This window comes from Miniopterus schreibersii (assembly GCF_964146895.1).
Source record: "Miniopterus schreibersii genome assembly, chromosome: 8".
In the NCBI taxonomy this organism is placed as follows: domain Eukaryota; kingdom Metazoa; phylum Chordata; class Mammalia; order Chiroptera; family Miniopteridae; genus Miniopterus; species Miniopterus schreibersii.
The window spans coordinates 58,399,754-58,422,261 of NC_138109.1; the positions used below are offsets into that span (position 1 = coordinate 58,399,754).

At 35.4% G+C, this 22,508-nt stretch overlaps 1 protein-coding gene across 1 annotated transcript in view; it reads right to left on the reverse strand.

Annotated features, from left to right (window-relative positions):
* Window positions 1-22,508, reverse strand: part of ZNF644 (zinc finger protein 644) — a 95,617-nt gene that overhangs the window by 60,898 nt on the left and 12,211 nt on the right. Inside the window, 1 exon segment of the mRNA XM_081143739.1 lies at window positions 12,003-12,063. Coding sequence (XP_080999865.1) covers window positions 12,003-12,046 — 44 coding nt within the window. The 5' untranslated portion in view covers window positions 12,047-12,063.

Consider the following 22,508-nt stretch of genomic DNA (forward strand, 5'->3'; position numbering starts at 1 on the left):
GAATAATAATATAATTGGGCACTTCCTAAAAAGTTGAATTAAATATCCTTACACAAATAAAATGAAGTGAGCAAAGACATATCATTCACAGATGAATGCAATGGAGTAAACAAAATAGCACTGAGAATGGAAAAGATAAATATACACTATGTTGATAAAATGAAAGACCTAGTAACTGACTGAATCTTTATGACAGAAAATAAGCAGTGTAACTATACAGAGGGATTTTGATCTTGATAACAAAATAATGGAGTACTAGCAAGAATAGGTTTTGAGAGTAGAGGCGACTAATCAATCCAGTTTAGACATGGTGATGTCAGAACACACAAAATATCCAAAGTGATTATGTTTTTATTAGATGTTTTAATAATTCCATTAAAAATGTTTCTTATTAGGAAGTGAAATATATCTGTTTGTTGGGAAGGAAATATAGAGAAGGTAGGCAGTACAAATATGAATGATTATAGGGTAACTTAAAGGGAGGAAATATTGATAGACTAAAAGTATAATCCTTTAAGTTGAAAGGACTAACTTGTCTGCCACTGCTATCATTTCACTAAACAAAAATTTTGATTAAATATTAAACATTATATGTAAATACTGAATGATTATTCAACAAATGCTTGAATACCTGTGAACTGCTCTAGATGATGACTGTATACAACAGCGAACAAGGTAGGCAATGTCCTACTGTAACATATACCTTTTATCCTAATGACTTGCTGAATCGGAATCGTGATTAACCTAGGCTTCAGGACTACTTTGCCCTGGTCAGTGTGGTTAAGTGGTTAGAGCACTGTCCATGCACCAAACCCATGCACGGGTTCCAAGCTCAATCCCTCGCACTAGTCAGGAAGCATACGAGAGGCAGCCAACCAATGTCTCTCTCTTACATCAATGTTTCTCTCTCTCCTCCCCCCCATTCCATGCTCTCTAAAAAAAAAAAAATCAATGAAAGAAATATCCTTGGGTGAGAATTAACAAAACAAAAGACTTCAGGACTATTTTAACCTAAACTTTGTTACTCAGGCTGGAAAATGTCTGCATTATCAAACAGTATCAGAATTCATATTTAGCTACTAAGTATCAGACAGTATTAATGAAAATCCAAGACAACACATTTAATAAGCCCTTAGCTATTCAAGCATCTTTGGTAAGACTGTTGCCATCAGCAGTATGATTAATTATTCATTAATGGTATTAAATCTTATTTCATTAAGAATAAGCAGAGGACAGAATCTCTAATAAAAACACACCAGCTATAAATATAGATGGAGCAAGTCATTTTCAACAATCTTTAGGTCAACTGAATATTTAACATATAAAAGATATTTTGTAATATCTTACACAGATATCTGAACAAAAAATAAATCTGCAAGATATTATGAAGATTTAATGTTGATGACTCTCATAACTCTTAAGTTACAGGTCTCTTGTGTCTAACTGCTATCTGAAATTTCTTCTTAGCTGTCTTGAGCTATGTCAAACTCAGTACATCCTATCTGTGAATATAGAACTAGTTCCCAGGACAGGAACATGGATAGCACCCTTAACTCCTTTTTTACTCTCCTGTCCCCAATTCCATTATAACTAATCTCCAAAGCTGACCTATCCTGTTGTCTAAATCTCTCTCATATCCATTCATATATTTTTATCCTTAACTACCACCACTCTAAAGTCAGGCCAGCATCCTGCCCGTACAAACTGGTCACACTCAATTCAATTTAGTTTCTCCACCAATGCATTCTACATTTTAATTAGGGACCTTTTCTAAAACACAGACCTGATCACATCACTTCCTCACACTTAAACTCTTTCAGTGGTGTCTCATTACTCAGCTAACCCAAACTCCTTAAAGTGGTTTATAAAACCCTCAATAAAATAGCTCAAGTCTTACTCTCTGTCTTATCTTTTAACACTAGCCACTACCTGCATGCTTACTCCATGCAGAACTAACTCTATATTCAAAACATACATTTCTTTTAGTTTCACCGATCTTCCCTTTCTCTTACCTCTCGCCCTTTCCACGTACTACAGTGGTACCTCGGTTTTCGAACATCTCCATTGACCAACATTTCGGTTTACAAACGCCATCAACTCGAAGTAAATGCTTCGGTTTTCGAACACGCCTCAGAAGTAGAACATGCCGCACTGCTTCAGCTGGGTGCAAGATCCTGAGGCCTAGCTGTTGGCTGTTGATCCCTTGGTTTTCCAACGTTTCAGAACTCCAATGGTCTTCTGGAATGGATTACATTAGAAACCAAAGGTACCACTGTATTTCTTCTGCTAACAACAGTTCTTCCCCAACTTTTTATCTAGGTAAATCATCAACAGTTCCTTCAAGTTTTAGTTTAAATGATACGGTGCTCTGGGAGGCCCTGCCGTATTTCCATTCAGTCATTCAATACATCTTTATTAAATGCTTACTATGAGTAAAGCGCTGTCCTAAGTGCTGATATATTAATAAATAAAAAAGACAGTGTGGCCATCCAGGAACACAGATTATCGCAATACTAATCGCATTTTATTGTAATTACGTATTTAGCCATCTTTTCTCCTCAAACTAGTAACTAGTATCAATTATGAGCTAAAACCAATTTAAGTTAAATAAGTAATTCATAAAATACTAAATAAATCAATAAAACATTAAACAAGTGTCCAGCTGGCGTGGCTCAATGGTTGAGCATTGACCTCTGAACCAAGAGGTCACAATTCAGGTCCTTTGCCCATTTTTTATTTGGATTGTCTGTCTTCCTTTCGTTGACTTGTATGAGTTTTTCGTACACTTTGGAAATTAGCCCCTTATCAGATGCATCCTTGACAAATACGTTCTCCCATACCATGGGATTCCTTTGTATGTTGAGGCTGACTTCTTTTGCTGTGCAGAAGCTACATGTATTGCTGGATCTAGTTTTCAGTATTGTTGAAGACTTTAGCATCTATGTTCATCAGGAATATTGGCCTGTAATTTTCTTTCTTTGTAGTGTGTCTTTATCTAGTTTTGGGATTAGGGTGATGCTGGCCTCATAAAAAAAGCTTGAGAGTTTTCCCTCCTCTTGAATTTTCTGGAATAGTTTGAGAACAGGTGTTAATTCTTCTTTGAATGTTTGGTAAAACTCGCCTGTAAATCCATCTAGTCCAGAACTTTTGTTTGCTGGGAGTTTTTTGATTACAGTTTCAATTTCATTAGTTGTTATTGGCTTATTGAGGTTTTCTGATTCTTCCTGATTCAGCTTTGGAAGATTGTATGTTTCTAAGAATTTGTCCATTACACCCAGGTTGTCCAGTTTGTTGGATACAGTTGCTCATAGTATTTTCTTACGATCCTTTGTATTTCTGTTGGGTCAGCTGTTATATCACCTCTTTCATTTCTGATTTTATTTTTGTCCTCTCTGTTTCTTGGTGAGTCTGGCTAAAGGTTCATCAATCTTATCTTTTCAAAGAACCAGCTCTTGGTTTCACTGATCTTTTGTATTGTCTTTTTAGTCTCTACGTCATTAATTTCTGCTCTGATCTTTATCATTTCCTTCCTTCTATTTCCTCAGGGCTTTTCTTGCTGTTCTCTTTCTAATTCTTCTAGTTGTTGTGTTAGATGGTTTAGTAGAGCTTTTTCTTGTTTCTTTAGGTAGGCCTGCACTGCTTTGAACTTTCCTCTCAGGACTGCTTTCACTGTGTCCCATAGATTTGGGGTTGTTGTCTGTTTAATTTTTTTCCAGGAAGTTTTTGATTTCTTCCTTGATCTCACTGGTAACCTATTCACTGTTTAATAACATGCTATTTAGCCTCCATGTGTTTGAGTATTTCTGAGTGTTTTTTTTATACTGGTCGATTTCTAGTTTCATGCCATTGTGATCTGAGAAGATGCTTGATATGATTTCATTCTTCTTGAATTCGCAGACTTGTTTTGTGCCCTAACATGTGGTCTGTTTTTGAGAATGTTCCATGTGCACTTGTGAAGAATGTATATTCTGCTGCTTTGGGATGAAATGTTCTGTAAATGTCTATTAAATCCATTAGATCTGGTGTGTCATTTAAGGTTTGTGTTTCCCTGTTGTCTTCTTGATCTGTCCAATGATGACAGTGGAGTGTTAAAGTCCCCCACTATGATTGTGTGCTGTCGATCTCCCCCATAAAGTCACCCAAGGAATTTTTTTATATATTTAGGTGCCCTATATTGGGTACATATATGTTTATAAGGGTTATTTCCTCCTGTTGGATGGATCCCTTTAGTATTATGTAGTGACCTTCTTTGTCTCGTTATGGTCTTTATTTTGAAGTCTATTTTGTCAAAAATAAGTACTGCTACTCCAAATATTTTCATTTCCATTTACATGGAATATTTTTTCCATCTCTTCAGTTTCAGCCTGTGTGAATCTTTTGCTCTCAGGTGGGTCTCTTGTAGGCAACATATGCATGGGTCCTGTTTTCTGAATCCATTCAGCTACCCTATGTCTTTTGATTGGAGCATTTAATCCATTTACTACTGATATATACTTATTTAATGCCATTTTTCCCCTTTAAGCCGATGTACCTCTCAATATTTCTTCTTCTTCTTAAAGCAGTCCTTTTAGCACTTCTTGCAATTCTCGTTTGGTGGTACTGAACTCCTTTAGCCTTCTTTTATCTGGGAAGCTCTTTATTTCACCTTCAATTTTAAATGACAGCCTTGCTGGATAAAGCAGTCTTGGTTGCAGGTTCTTGCTTTTCATTACTTGGAGAACTTCATGCCACTCCCTTCTGGCCTAAAGTGTTTCTGTTAAGAAATCTGCTGTCAACCTTATGGGGGTTCCCTTGTAGTTCACCGCTGGTCTCTCTCTTGCAGCCCTTAATACTCTCTCTTTGTCCTTAACATTTGCCATTTTAATTATGATGTGTTGTGGAGTGGGTCTCTGTGGGTTCTCCTTGTTTGGAACCCTCTGTGCTTCCTGAACTTGTGTGGCTTTCTCCTTTACCAGCTTAGGGAAGTTTTCATATTTACTCCACGAGGTTCTCTATCCCTTGCTCACTTTCCTCCCCCGCTGCTACCCCTATGATGCAAATGTTGTTTTGCTTCATGTTGTCCTAAAGTTCCCTTAAATTGTCCTCATGCTTTTTAAGTGTTTTTTCTTTTTGCTGCTCTGATTGAGTGGTTTTTTCCTACCTTATCTTCTAATTCACTTATTCTATCCTCTGTTTCATTGAGCCTGTTTTCCCAATCAGGGCACATGCTTGGGTTGCAAGCCTGACCCTCGGTAGAAGGCAGTCAATCAATGTCTCTTTCTCTCATCATTGATGTTTCTCTCTCCCCCTCTCCCTTCCTCTCTGAAATCAATATAAAAACAAAAACAAACAAACAAACAAACATTAAACAAGTATTTACTGAACACTGATCATGTGAAAGGTAGAGCCACAGTCCTAAGCCCCGACAGGAAAACCTAAAAGGTTTCAAATATCTGTTTTAATGGTCATCTCAAAAGAACAGTAAATAAGAGGTTACAGGATTTAGGTTCTAATTATCTACCTGACCTCAAGCCAGTCTTTTATTATTTATGAACCTCATACCCTTAAGTGTAATATTGTAGTATGTAAATTAATAATAAGCATGGAACCTTTCACAGTATAGTTGATTTCTTGGTGGTTTCAAAATCAGACTTGTTCTAAAAGTTTGAAAAACCAGAACAAAGGAATAGTTCAAACAATGAATTCCTAAGCTGTAGTAAAGTGTAAACTTTAGTACACTTAAGAAAATGTAATTTTGACAACATGGACATTCAGGTAAGTGAAAGTGTCTTAACAAAATAATTTTTGGACACTAAAATTTAGTTCACACCCCCTTCTGTCTACATTTTCCCCAGGTCATCCTACAATCAAATTCTATTCTTTCCTTCAGTGGCCAACTCAAAAGTCACCTTCCTGATCTCTTTCTTCAAAATTCTCTCCGTAGTCCTACTATATTTCCCCTTTACATCCCTGACAGTATTCTTTTCATGACTGATAACATAATTCGTTATATAGCACTGAAAATTCTAGTTATCAATGCATACTTGACATATAGCACAGTGCCTAGAACATTAGGTTTGAATAAAGGCTTACTTAATGCCTTGTTTTATTTCACACCTTTACTTACAGTTTAGACCTACCATAGAAGGTTCAACAATAGTAAGAGCAAAATGTTTTGGTCTGGCAGGGCAGTTTTATGGTTTCCTGTTCACATATTGGAAAGACATTTGCCACTTAGCCTTTAATTGTTAAGCTAAAAACCACTTCGGATTTGGGTAGAAATTTTTATAATAAATACAGGCTTGAATGAAACTTTCTTTGGAAAAATAGATTGCCCACTCGGCTTAAAAACATATTAATGCAGCCTACTTAACCCTTTCAACAAATAAAACAACATAGTAAAACCAAGGATGAGTTTTAAGAGATGAAGACTAAGAGAAATACAAACATATCCAGGAGCAAAGGCATCACACTGGGAAATACTGTGCAAAAATAAGTAAGTAAACCCAAAAGAAGGCAATACCTTAATTCTTAAAAATAACTCAGAGAGCCCAGCCGGGCGTGGCTCAGCAGTTGAGCGTCGACCTAGAATCCAGGCGATCGGGGTTCAATTCCCGGTCAGGGCACATGCCCGTGTTGGGGGCTGCAGCCGATCAATGACTCTCTCATCATTGATGTTTCTGTCTCTGTCTCTCCCTCTCCCTTCCTCTCTCTGAAATCAATAAAGATATATTTTAAAAAAATAAATAAAATAACTCAGAGAGCCCTAGCTTGTTTGGCTGAGTGGTTTGAGCATCGGCCCGTGGACTGAAGGGTCCCGGGTTCGATTCCGGCCAAGGGTACATACCTTGGTTGCAGTCTCAATTCCAGCTGAGTGCAGGAGGCAGCCAATCAATGTGTCTCTCTCACATTGATATTTCTCTCTCTCTCTCCCCCTTCCACTGTTTCTGAAAAGCAATGGAAAAAATATCCTCTGATGAGGATTAAAAAAAAAAACGAAACTCACAGAAAACTATTATATGTTAAGGATTTTTTCCTCTCTTTTTTTTCTGATCTTAAATTTAGTAGTTTCTAGAATTAAAGAATTTTTAAAAAGGAGTTATTGACTTTAAAGCTAGATCTGAGACCAATAAATATAGCTTATCTTACATGCTAAAGGCAGCAAAAACATAACCACAAAGAAGGAAAACTTCCTAATGCTTGAGTTGCAAGAGACAACAGAGTTTGAGTGGCATGCTGTTAATCTAGGCTTAATAAACCTAATACTTAATAATGGCTTTTATTTTCTTTCTACTTACAAATTATGCTAGCAATAGTTTGTGACAAATTATAGAGATTCATCATCAGGAAATATTTATACTAAATAAGTAATATAAAGAGAACAAAGAAGGCTACTCGTTCACACATAAGCATATGCCACTTTTACTAAAATCTGGTTTATTCAATATTAAAACCTGAATGCAGTACATAAACCACAAAGGTATGTTAACTGATGGATTTAACAATGAAGGAGAAAAATCTCTGCAAATTATATATTCTCCAATGAAATTAAGTTATGATGAAGGTGACATTTCAAACCTTTAAGAAATATCACAGTTAAAAAAATGCACAAATAAATACACTTTTCACTCAGACTGGCAAGAATTAAAACACAAATTTATGTGTAGCACAATGTCGGGAAACAAATATTCTCAAAAACTAGTAATAAGAATGTTATGATACAATCTCAATGCAATTTTGCAATCTATATCAGAAATTAAAGGACATATACAGGGACCCAGCAGTCCATTACTACAAATTATCCTACAGACACTCTCACACAATCCCAATGATATAGTCAAGAATATTTATTGCAGCATTGCTTATACAAGCAAAAAAACCCCTGAAATTTACCCCAGTATTTACCAATAAGGAAACAATTTTATTACACATAATGTATATATGAAAAAATGTCCAGGATATATTGGTAAATGGAAAGAGAAAGATGCAGAATACATACAAGCTGTTTTTTGCTAACTTACAAGGAGCACAGTGCTGGGATAAAGGAGAGTTTTACTTCTTATTTTAAACACTTTTGTAGTATTTGCTCACACATCGAAGAATATGAGAATTTTATTTTAAAATACAATTTTGAAAATACTAAATGTTGCTTGGCAATATATTTGAAAACGGTCAAATGTACACTGTGCAATCTCATCAAGGATGAAGAACAAATAATTTTATTAATTAAAGGTGTTTTTTTCACATTACAACAAAGGGAAGCTTATTCACATTACAACAAAGGGAAGCACATCTATAGTGCTACTAAAGTGAAGCCCAGAGAAGTTAATTTGGAAATTAAGAAAATTAAGCTAATATACAACAAACTTTCATGAAGAACTTCAAATCCTTGAATTTAGGAATTCTGCAAAATGGAAAAGCTTAGCAGCAGCTCACTAAAATATTCAAGCACAAAATGAAGAGGAAGAGTCTGAAACTGAGGTATACCTATCAGACTCTAAAGGAAAAAACCTAGTCTAAAATCTTTTAAAGATACTAGGTCTAGCAATCACAAGATTAAATTTCTCTGAATACTCACACTTTATCAAAAAAAACCTAAATACATTTAACATCCAGGATGAAATATAGGAAATAACTAAGGTTCTACATTCAATAAGAATCTGTGCCTAAGAAAATCCTTTTAAGGAGACAGAGGAACAGCATGAGTTGGGGTCAACATCCAACTCTGTGTTTAACCTTTATGGCAGAAGCTGCAGAGAGGAAAAGCAGCAAATTGATCCCAGTGGGGAAGAAGCTCTCCTTGCTTTGGACTTGCTAGAAGGCAATCAAGCTTCAGGCATAAAAACTCCTCAGGTGACTACAATAGCCAATCCAACTAGCCAAATTTCAAATATGGAAGAAAACTAGTAAAATATGCTTTAAAGTTTTAAAAAAGTTTCATTTCTTAAAAAAATATAGGGGAGATAAATGGTGATGGAAGAAGATATGACTTGCAGTGGTGAATGCACAATACAATATACAGATGATAATGTATTACAAAATTGTACACCAGAAACCTATATAATTTTATTAACCAATGTCACCGCAATAAATTTAATAAAAAAATCTACAATAAACTTTTAAAAAATACTTTTGGGCCCTGGCCGCTGTGGCTAAGTGGTTAGAGCATAGGCCTGCATGGGTTCGATTCCCCATCAAAGGCACATACCTTGGTTGCAGGCTCGATCCCCAGCCTGGTCTGGGCACATTCAGGAAGCAACCAATTGATGTGTCACACTCTCTGTCCCTCAAACCCCAGCCCCCACTCCCTTCCACTCTTTCTAAAAGCAATGGAAAAATATCCTTGGGTGAGGGAAAAAAAAATAATTAAATACTTTTCAGCAAACGGCAAGTTTCCTAAGCTATAGGAATCAAAAATGTTTTCACAATTCCAGACTATGATTCAAGTTCTTCCTCCACTCCAACAGTTTTTACCCTGAGGAAAATGAGGAAAAGTTTTCTTTACTTCTTACAGATGTGACCAATCTTCCTAATTTCTCCATTAATCTAACACATTTTTTAAATCTTTAGAGAAATAACTAGTACAAACTATTACAAAAGATATAACTAATACAAGTACTATTAGTAACAAACACTCCAATTTCCATAACATGGATTAATGCCTTCATTTGGAAAGAGTAATCAAAATCAAAAATGACCAACTATTTTATTCCAACTGAACTGAAAGAAGATGGGGAATATTTTATTTATTTCCAAAATGTCTATAATGCTACCTCTGTATTACTCTCACAGGCTCTTTCCTACAGCTCAACAACTTAAGTACTAAAGCTCCTACCCCATTCCAGCAAATATTCTGAAATTTCGAGACAGAACTGTTCATTGTTCTGTTTAACAAACATTCACTAAGTACTGTGCTGAGATAGATAAGATATGGAAAGTGTCTACCTTCAAAGAACTCACAGTCTAGTAAAGAAAACAGACTACTGCGGTATGGCCAGGTCTGGCTCAAAGGACAAACTGATGCTGGAGATAGACTATTTCAACAGATAAGCTTACAACAAGGAGGACGGGACACTGGCAACTGGGGAGGTGAGGGGCTGGAGAAAGCTGACAACATATACTTAGGACCAAGACTAGGAATTTAAAATATGATATTTTGTTTACCCACAAAATGCCAGGCATTCTGAAACAGCCAGATATCACTGTATGCCATGTTATAAAGCTTACATTTCATTGTGCAGGTGATGAGGAAAAATTAAGGGGACAACTAGAGGAAGGAAAGCAGTATAGGATGTTGGCAAGTGAAGTCAGAGACTCAGAGAATCCAATAAACAAAAATATAGACAGAGTGCATAAAAAATATGTAGTATGTTCATACAAGAGACTATTACTCAACATTAAAAAAATAATGAACTACTGATACAACATGGAGGAAATTCAAAAACATTATGTTGAATGAAAAATACAAAAGAGTACAGAATATATAACTTTATATATACTAAGTTCAAGGCAACGCTAAGCTGTGCTGATAGAATTCAGGATAATGCTTACCTTCAAGGGAAAGGATATTAGATTGGTAAGGAAAAAGCAAGAGGAATTTTCTGGGACAATAAAAACATTCTGCATCTTGATCTGGATGGTGGTTATACATGTAAACTCATATGTAAAAACTCATTCAGCTCTATACTTTAAATTTTCCACATTTTGCCATACTTAAATTATAACTTAATAATAAAAAAGCACATATAATTGTGGTGGGATAAATTCATACATAATAAACTAAACCAGTGTCATCCCATGAGTAATACCTAACTTATGAGCAATCAAAATAAAGGTTTTAATAGACACTATATATTCAACTAGCAAACAAACCTGAAGTACAAAAGTCTAGTGGCTTCTCTCTTTTAGGAAGATATACAGGCAAAAGTTTCTTCTAATACATTCTATGGAAATAAAACACTCTTCCTAAAGAAAAAGAAATAGCTCCCCATTAAGCAAAAAAAAAAAAAAAAAATGAAAATTTTCTACACAGCAGTACCTTATAGGAGGTAGTATAAAGATTAATAAGGCACAAGAAACACTTAATACAATATAGAGACAATAAATATTTTTCAAACTACCATTACTATTATTACATAATAGCAATAAAAAGGAAATTGCTTACGTTATGCCTAAACCACTTATTGAGAATACAATATTTAACTGCACATTACTCAAACTATAGCACTTCTCATACTAGGCTTTTTTTTTACCTTTGAGATCAGCAAATTTCTGACAGCTGAACCATCAAGTTAGATTAGAGAAAGATCAAGTTTCCTGCAATTTTACCAAAGTATTTTTCTTACTCTATTTATATCCTGAAGCCATGTTCACTAACCAATAGTTAGTAAGTGTATATTTTTTAACATTTCAACAGATTATATTATTAAAAAGCATTCTTTCACATACAAGACCAAAAGTACATGACCACAATTCAATTTTCTTAAGTCAACAGTCTTAAAAAAATTAAAGCAAATGAGAATGCTTAAATTAGAAAAACCACTCAGCAGAGATACCCACAAGAAAAATACTAAAACACTCATTTATAATTCTCAACATATTAAAAAGTCACAATTTGGATAATTTAAGCAATTTGTGGAAGTGCTTCATTAATGAAATAAGAAAGCAAGATTCACAAAAGCAAAGACTATTCAAGTATTATAATCCACAAGAAGAGAGGAGTGAAGCGCACTAACAAACCTTATTGAATCTGATTTTCTAACATGTCTTATAGTTACTGGCAACTGCACACCTAAGTTATAAAACTCAACATAAAAGAGTAAAGCACTCAGTTCCATAATTTGATAGCTGTATTCTTCTCCCACCAAATCAACTGGACCAAGTGCATCAAAAAGTCAATTCTTCGTATTTCAAAATTTTACTTAAAAACTCATTGATTTTGAACTTGAAGGTAAATTTTTTTTAAAAATTGTATTATTCCTACTTTGGTACGTTAATATTTTAAAAAGTAGTCTTCTACTTACCTAGATTTTGTCTTATTAACATCTTGCTGCAAGAACAATCTCATTCGAAATTAAATCAAACCTGAAAGAATACAAGTAAAACCATGATTTAGCTTTTTGCTTCAGGTATGAATAAGTACATCGATGACACACAATGCTTTTAAATTAAAAACTGCAAATCAATTCTTTTTTTTGTAAGACATCTATACCAAAAACTGTTCAACTAAGACATGATTATTTTAACCTTCATGAAACTTGCTAAGTACCACTTTTTTGAGAAAAAATAATCTATTAAATGAGAAACAAACTTTCTAGCTCTCTTCGAAAAATTTTTACAAAACTTGCTTTCATTAACTTTAATAGTTAATAATAATTATGGCAATAGCTATAATTAAAATCAGGATTTGTTCATAAAACATACTTCTATCTAGATCAATGTTTACCCAACACAATTATGTACATATCAAAAATATATATATTTAAAAAAATACATTCCAAAAAATAGAAGAAAAAATATATGCCAAAAAGTTAGTATATACTTTTATGCCATGCAGAATGAGATGGCATAAAAGTACATACTAATAGTAGCCATAATAATGGCTAACACTAAGCACTTTGCAAACAAATCAATGCCAGGAATCATTATTACAGAGAATAGAATATACTGATACTCTCCTACTTCCTCAATTTAATCTTCAACCTAGTATAATGTAACCTCCACCCCAACACTCCACTGAAAATTTACTTGTCAAAAATCTACCTACCTCTAATTTTATCACATTCTATAAATTCTGAAAACTCAGTATGTCCTACTTTGAATTCTAAACATCTCCTTCCCCTACCTGAAACAGGCTTGTTACTCTTCTGAATTCTTATCCTCAAAAAACTGCACTAATATACCTATTGCCTTTCATATCTAGATTACAATAACTTTCTATCTCCAGACTCACTATCACCTCAAATTCATCCTTCCCGAAACTGTACAAGTAACCCTTTTACAATGTTTATCTTGAAGATGTCACATCTATGTGCTTCAAGTCCTTCAATAGTATCATCAATGACCTCATCTCAATCTATCCCTAATCTTCACTCTCACATTTACTCTACTATACCAAACTTCCTAAACTCCTAGAACAGCCCATATACTCTCAGCTTTCATGCCTTTTCATAGGGTGAACTATACCTACCTTCCATCTCTCTTTAAATTTCCTAACACCTTTTTATTGGTTTTTCAATATTTAGCTCAGTCACCCTGACAGATCCTTCTTTAATTTCTTCAGCTATGTTAAGTTGTGTTTCTCAATTATAGTAACTAGTGGCAGCTCTATATCAACCCTATCTGTTTACTTGTGTATTTTCTGAACTACAATGTGGACAAGAATTCATTTATCTCATTTTCACACTTTCACTGGATGGGCACATTATAAAAGCATAACAATGTAGACTAAATGAAAGACTACAGAAATTTTGTGTTGCATAGGAATATAGAAGAAAAACAAGTAAAATTCAGGCTGAATTGAATTCACATTTTCAAAGAATTCAAAGGAAAATTCACATCACTTCTGGATTCAGTCATGTTACTTCATGAAGTAACTATGGCTTCAGTGCAAATACAATTTGCAAAAGTAAGCCAAGCAAATTATTTTACTGGGTGAATTAATTTCACTGGTTATCATGCTTGCATATCTACAGAATACAAAGTTTGTGGGCTATAAATCCTAATTTAGTAATGGCCTTAAGCAGAAAAAGAGTTGGACAGGAAGACAAATATGGTTTTAATTCTAATAATGTCCATAATCTAGAAAAGTGGTTTGCAGAATCACCCAGGCTTGTTATACACATACTGCTAGGCCCCACACTCAAGAGTTCCTGATTAGAGAAGTATAACAGTGGAGCCTAATAGTTTGCATTTCCAATAAGTTCCTAAAGTGAAGTTGATGCTGCTACTTCCAGGACCACATACTGAGAACACCACAGACCTAGTTTTCTGTGTAATGTCTAGAAGAAATGAGAATATTTTCTCTCTGCCATCCATTGCCACCAACCTTTACCCACCCAGAACCGGATGGTAGGACCTATTACAAACTAACTATAAATGAAAGTGAGAGCAATAAAACTGTGATAGGCTAAAAAATGGCCCCACAAAAGATATCCAAATCTTAATCCAAGAAACCTGTGAATGTTATCTTATATGCTCCCCCCAACCTCCCAAAAGTTCTTTGCCAATCTTGGATTATTTGGGTGGGCCCTAAGTACAATTCCTTATAGAGGCAGACAGGGAAATTTGACTACATACAGAGAAGGTGAAGACAGAGCACAGAGAGATTTGAAAACACTGGCCTTAAAAACTGCATCCACAGCCAGGAATGCCAGCAGCTACCAGAATTGGAAAGAGGCAAGGGACAGATTCTCTCCTAGAGCCTTCAGAGAGAGAACAATCCTGCTGACACCTTAATTTCTGTCCAATGATAATTTATTTCAAACTTCTGGCTTTCAGAACTATGAGAAAATAAGTTTCTATTGTTTTAAGCCATCTAGTTGGTGGTAATGTTAGAACAGCCATAGGAAACTAATATACTGCAGACGGTAGGTTCTCTAGGAAATAACTTAGAAGGACTACATAAAAGGTGTTATGGACTGAACTGTGTCCCTATAAAATTCATATGGTGAAGCCCTAACACCGATGTGACTGTATATTTGGAGACAGGGCCTTTAAGGCAATAACTGAGGTTCAACAAGATCATAAATGTGGGCCCTAATCCAATATGACTGGTGAATATTGAGAAAAAAATCCTCAAAAAAAATCCTCGGCAAACCAAGTTCAAAAGCACATTAAAAGAATTATACCAAAAACGATCAAGTTGGATTTACTCCTAGAATGCAAGCATGGTTCAATATAATACACCAGGTTAACAGAATAAAGGAAAGAAATCACAATCATCTCAATTGATGCTGAAAAAGCACAATAGAGAGACTCAACAAATTAAGAATAGAAGAAAACTACATCAACATAATCAAAGCTATGTGTGAAAAACCCACAGATAACATCATACCTAAGGTGGGCAGAAGAGGGTGGAAGCTCTTTCACTACTCCATTTCCCAAGGATTGTCATTATTTGACAAATTCAGTGGCATCCTGGAAGACCCCACTCCCAAAACTATTATAATCTGACTGGATGCAGAGCTCAACCAGTGCAAAAAGTCTGTCAAAAACAATCAGAGGCAATTGTTTAATATTGTGGCTGACCAAGGCAGTGGATAACAGTTGAGACAAATAATAAGCTAACCAAAAAATGTAAAAAGAAAAACTGAGGACTTAGAAAAGCTCCAACATATACCTGGGAATCTAGATGAGTCACATGTATGCACAGGTCTCTGCACATGCCCAGGGCTGTGCATATGCTCAAGAAAGACCTAAGAAGGCTTTAACTGCATACCTCTGGCTAACCTAGAAGCTCTGCACAAACAGGAAGTAAAGGGTAAGGCACAGTTACAAACTTCCTGGCTGAGTGCTGAAATCGTGTGTGTGTTGAGCAGCACACACAGAACTGCTCAACAAAGGCTGGGAGACTTACTGGTCCCAGGCATTTCAGGAAACCTCTGTCCAATCATTAGCTGACCACTAAGCTACCGGAGTAGAGAGACTGCAGGGGCCACGCACAACAAAGAATAGAGATATACAGAATTCAGAAAAAACACTAAAGTAACAACAAACTAACCATGACAAACACTGGGGAGGGGAGAATATCTGATTGTCAGGGCTGCCACACTGTTTTATATGTACAGTTTTCAACAAAATGTGAGAAGACATTAAAAAAAGTATGGTTCATACTCAAGAAAAAAGAGCTGTCAATAGAAATTGTCCCCAAGGAAACCAGACATTGAACTCACTAGACAAAGTTTTAAAATCAGCTATTTTAAACATGTTAAAAGAACTAAAGGAAATTCATGTCTAAAGAACTAAAGGAAAGTATGAGCCTGGCCAGGCATGGCTCAGCAGTTTAGCGTTGACCTAGGATCCAGGCGACCGGGGTTCGATTCCTGGTCAGGGCACATGCTGGGTTACGGGCTCAATCCCCAGTTGGGGGTGTGCAGGAGGCAGCCGATCAATGACTCTCTCATCATTGATGTTTCTCTCTCTCTCTCTCCCCCTCTCCTTTCCCCTCTCTGAAATCAATAAAGATATATTTAAAAAATAAATAAATGAATAAATAAAGGAAAGTACGAGATGAATGTCTAACAAATAGAAAATAACAATAAAGAGAAATCATGAAAAAGAACAAAATAGAAATTCTGGAGTTGAAAAGTATAATAACTAAAATGAAAAATTCACTAGAAGGTTTAAGCAGCAGACTTGAACAGGCAAAAAAGAATCAGAGAATTTGAAGATAGATCAATTGACATTATCCACTCTGAGAAACAGAAAGAAAAACAAATGAGGGAAAAAAAGGTACCTGAAAGACACCATTAAACATATCAAAACATACACATAATGAAAGAGAGAGGCAAAAAATAGTTGAATAAATGACTAAAAATTCCCCCAAATTTAATAAAAAAACATTAATCTAAACACCAAAAAAACCTCAAGCAACTATGAGGAGGATAAACTCAAAGAGACCCACACCTGGACACACCATAATCAACTGTCAAAAAACAAAAGAAGAATCCTGAAAGAAGCCAAGAGATACAACAGCTTGTCACATGTAGAGATCCTAAATATAATTAATTTCTCATCAGAAACCATGGGGGCCAGAAGGCAATGGGAAGACATATTCAAAATACTGAAGAAAAAAAACAACACTGTCAACCAGGTATCCATAACTACTTTTCAAAAATAAAGGAGAAATTAAGACATTCACATATAACCAAAAATAAGATAACTGGTTGCTAGCAGACCTGATGTACAAGAAATACAACAGGGTGTCCTTCATGATGAAATAAAAGAACAACAGATAGTAACTCAAACCCACCTGAACAAATAAAGTGTATGATAAAGGTAACTAGATAGGTAAATATAAAAGACAGTATAATTTTTAAATTTGTGGCTTTTTTACTCCTATTAACTTAAAAGATATATTAAGTATATCCTTTTTTTTTTTTTTTAAAATATATCTTTGATTTCAGAGAGAGGAAAGGAGAGGGGGAGAGAGAGAGAGAAACATCAATGATGAGAGAGTCACTGATCGGCTGCCTCCTGCACGCCCCCAACTGGGGATCAAGCCCGCAACCCGGGCATGTGCCCTGACCGGGAATCGAACCCTGATCGCCTGGATTTTAGGTCGATGCTGAACCGCTGAGCCACGCCTGGCCAGGCAAGTATGTACTTTTCATGACAAAAATAACTCAATGGAAGAAGAGGGAGTGGAGCTACACAGGAGTAAAATTTTTGTATATTATTGAAATTAAATTTCTATTTCTCAGAATTTAATTGAAACAAAGTTATTAATTATAATTCCCAGAGCAACCACTATAAAATGAAAAACATACATAGTGAAAAAACCAGCAAGGGATTTCAATGGTATTAGAAAATAATCTATTCAGGACAAAGAAAAGCAATAGTACAGGAACAAAGCAGAACAATACCACACACAAAAAAATCTTTAAATATACAAAAAACAAATAGCAAAAGGGCAGACAGAAATCCTACCTTATCAGTAATTACATAAAAGCAAGTTAATTGGACATTCCAATAAAAAAGCAGAGACTGGCAAAATTGGTTTAAAAAACAACACAATCCAACTACCTGCTGTCTAGAAGAGACACTTTAGATTCAAAGAAATTGAAAGCAAAAGGGTGGAAAAAGACATACCATGCAAACAATAACCAAAACAGAGCTGGAGTAGCTATACTCTATCAGACAACAAAGATATTAAGTAAAAAGTTGTTACTAAAGACCAAAAAAAAGGATGTTTTATAATAACAAAAGGATCAATCCATCAAAAATTGTATTTCAACTATAAACATAAGTACCTCTAAGAATAAATACATATGAAGCTGAAACTTACAGAATTGAAGAAATAGAAAACAGATCAAAACAAACAAAAAATAGTTGGAGATGTATATACCTTTCAATAATGAATAGAACCAGACAGAAGACCAACAAGGAAATAGAATGCTTGAACACTATAGACTACAGCGCTTAACAGACAATATACAGGTGTAGGCAAAAGTAGGTTTATAGTTTTGAGTACACAAAACAGAGTTTATTCTTGCATTAGTATTTGTTAATTATTGTATTATTTTCCATACAAATAACTGCAAACCTACTTTTGCCCACCCCTGTACAGAACACTCCGCTGAACAGCAGAACACTTTCTTCTCAAGTGCACATTCTCTAGTACAGACCATATGATAAGCTATAAAACAAGCGTCAATAAATTTAAATGAAATAAAATCACAGGAACTATGTTCTCCAAACACAATGGAATGAAACTAGAAATAAATGAGAAGAAAATCTGGGAAATTAACAAATATGTGCAAATTAAGCAACAAACTCCTAAATGACCAATAGGTCAAAGAAAAAAATCACATGGGTGAATTATAAAATATGTTGAGATGAAAACGAAAACATGATACACCAAAACTTATGGGATGAAATGAAAGAAGTGTTTAAAGGGAAATTTATAGCTATATATGCCTACATTTAAAAATTTCAAATAACCTAACCTCCCACCTTAAGAAACCAGAAGCAGAGCAAACTAAACTAAAGTAGAGAGAGGCAGGAAATAACAGGGATTGTGGCAGAAATACATGAAACAGAATTTAAGAATAGCAACAAAATTGACAAACATTCAGGCAGGCTGACCATGAAAAAAAGATGACAAATAATTAAAATCAGGAATGAAAAGGAGGTCATTACTACTGACTTTATATAAGAAATAAAAAGGATTATAAGGGAACACGAGAAATAAACTAAATAACCTGAGTGAAATGGACAAATCCCCAGAAAAACAAACTACCAAAACTAATCAAGAAGTCATAGAAAAGCTAAATACACCTTTCCCACTTTCCCAGGTTGCCCAGGATCAGATGGCTTCTCTGATAAATGTCCTTTATACCGAATGTTTAAAAGAATTGACACCAATTTTCTTCAAAAAAATAAATAAATAAAACCAGAAAAGGAGACACTTCCTAACTCATTTTACGAGGCTATTTTTACCTTCATAACAAAACCAAAGACATCACAAGAAATGACAGATAAAAATAACCTCCATCTTGTGTGTGTTTCTAAAGACATATCTATATCCCTTTGTCCTCCTGTCCTGTCCCAAACTGAACTGATTACTCTCTTCAGACCCACTTACACGGCCACCCTCCGAGCATCTCCTTTCACCATCATCCTAGGTAATCACTTCTTTCCTGTGCTGGATCCTCTCTTTTTTATCCCAACATTTTGATGGAACCCATGTCCTCCAGCAACTTCCTGACATAGAGTGCATTTGAAGTAAATAGTCTAACCACCTCATGCTTCATAATTTTAGCCTACTACATTCAGGACTTTGAAGGCATTATTTTTCTTAATTTCCTTCATATTCTTTATTTCCAATCCTACTATTTCATGTTCTAAATGTCCAAGAGCTCAGTTTTCTGAGGATTGGTTTTAGAGCATCCCTTCTTATTTCAAAGATGTAGTTATCACCTTACTTCCAAAGGTATCAATAACTTTTTTCATAAAATTTTCTTCCTGAATTTCTATTTCCTTCTTCTCTCTCATATAGAGGTTATCCTCAAATGTTTAATGATCTTCAATCTCATACTTTAAAATGAAACACAAAAGTTGCTAGAATTTGTGTTAATAGGTGTCACTGTAGGATGATCAGTCTGGGCAGTCTGTTATCTCTTGGTCTTTCCTCCTGATCATCAGTGTGCTGTAACAGGATGAATCTTTCAATCTCATATTCTGGGATTAGGAGCCTGACACACAGGGTTTTCAGAACCAGGAAGGGAAAAGAGGCTGAGGGTGATTCCCAGTTCAACATGTAGATTTCTACTCAATTCTCTCAGTATGACACCCTTAACCCGAGCTGTGACTAGTGTCGGCAAGAACAGAGATCCTCCCTTTTTATCAAAGAAACTTGAAGAGATCCTTTCCTGGTACTATGTGTTGCTTACTGGTTATTAGAGACTTTCAGACAATTCTTTCAAGGTACCTGCAGCCACCAATCCTGAAGCATCCCAGGGCTATAAAGCACCAATTCTAGGCCTTCTCCACTAATAAATTCCGTTTTCTCACATCTAGTTATTTACCACTTGTTGCTTTCTAGCTCCTAAAATTTTAATAGTGATAAACTTTCCACTTTTCTTTGTCCTTGACACCCTATACCTATTTTTTTAAAAACATTAATTCTAGTACAGATCTAACAGCAAAAAAAGTAAATGGTTATTTAATCCACCATGTTTAAATTAATATTCATTCACCTATCAGTTTTGATGTCATGTCCTCATTGTTCATTTCTAAATAGTATGATATTTAAGTTCGAGTTCTAGTAGGACACGGACGTATTTTGTTTTTTTAATTCTCACTAGAGGATATGTTTATTGATTTTTTTTTAGAGAGGAAGGGAGGAAGGGAAAAAAGGAGGGAGAAAGGGGAAGGGGGTGGAGAGAGACAGAGAAAAGCATTGATGTGAGAAATAAAGATGATTGGTTGCCTCCCACATGTACCCCAACCAAGTAGACAGACTCATTTTGGCTTTAACATCTAGTTTTACTAAACCATAGTCAGGAAAATATTGGCCTGTACAATTTCTCTTATTTAAAATTTCAAATTCTCATTGAAGCCCAAGACACAGTTTCAAAAGAATTCACAAGAATTTGAAAAGAATGTATAGTCTCTATTGGAAACAAAGTTTGACGTACATCTACTAAATAAAGCGTATAGCTATTCAGATCTTTATAGCCTGAATTTTGTTTACTTGATTTATTAAATTCTGAGAGGTGAATTATCAAGTTTCCTTAAAAAAAATTGGTTTTACCTATTTCTCTAAAGAAACTATATTTCATATTGTTTTAATGCTATTTGTTTGAGTTTATTACACAAAAATTTAAGCCTGATACTGGTTACTAGTCCTAATATTTTATTTAAAAAAAATTTCCACTCAAAAGTTTTGTTCTAGACAGGTTTTATCCTTTGCTTGATGTCGATGAAACTTGCAAGTTTTAGTATTATTTTTGCCATTCCCTTATTTTCAATGTTGTGTCATTTTGACATAGATAAAACTCATGAAACCACACAGTAAGAATTTTTAATCCAGTTTGAAAAGGGGAGGGAGGAAATCAATTCCAGTTTAATTAAGAAAAACCTATTGGAAAACTACAGGGTAGCCAAATTTGACAGCAAAGTTGGTGAATAGGGTTGGAAAATAAGATGTACCAAGAGTAGGTTAGGCAAGCAATACCACACTCAAGGAGATCTACTTAGAATACCATTTGTGTTACTGTTAATGACACTGCCACCAGAAAACATTCACTCACATAGCACAAGAGTACGGGTCACACCACAGCCACTGCCAGTTCTATCTTCTCCACCTAGTTCCAGTGTGAGCTGCTCAGCAGGACCAGCGTGCATGGAGGTCAGTTTGGGTCCTAGTCCTCGTCCCTTTCAAACTGCTCCCCCTCCTCACGCGGCAGTGATTTTTCACTGCCTGTCAGCGTGCAGAGGCTCACACAGGTGGGGATCCATCTATTTCCAAGAAATCTGCAGCACAAATAGGTATAACAGGAAACTACTTCAGAAAGGTTCAGGGCCGGGCCTTCAGGTAAGCCTCATTACAATACCCCCAGTTCATCAGGATAATCAGGGAACAGTCGGGAGTTCTGCTGTCATCCTTTCTCACCGTACTGTCTATAAAGAAACCCCGAGTTTCAGAGATGAAATCTATTTTCCCAGTGATAATAGTATGGGAAAACCTATTCTCTTTTGCTTTAGCTGACGTGCTTCAACAGGTAACTTAGATGCATCTGAGTCAAATGTACCTACTGTACCATGCTGCCAGAAACTTCACTAACTTCTTTATTAACTGAATGAACCCTGATAACTGTGAGAATGGTTAAAATGTAAACCTGTCATGAGCCCGGGTCACCGAGCAGTTCAGTCGGTTAGAGTGTTGTCCTCATACACCAAGGTTGTGGGTTAGATCCCCAGTCAGAGCACATACAAGAATAAACCAATTAATGCATAAGTAAGTGAAACAACAAATCGAACTCTCTCTAAAAGCTATGAAATAAATAAATAAATAAATAATTTCAAATGTAAATTTGTCATAATAAGACTAACATATTATTCCCCAGGCCGGATGGCTCAGATGGAGCATCCTTTCCATACACCAAGGGGTTGGATTCCCAGTTAGGGCACATACCTAGGTTGCAGGTTCAATCTCAGGTTGGGGTATGTACAGGAAGCAACCAATTGATGCTTCTCTCTCACATGGATGTTTCTCTCTCTCTGTAAAATCAATAAAAACATATCCTCAAGTGAGGATTAAAAAAAAAGGCTAACATACTATCTTAGAACTCTAAGAATCTATT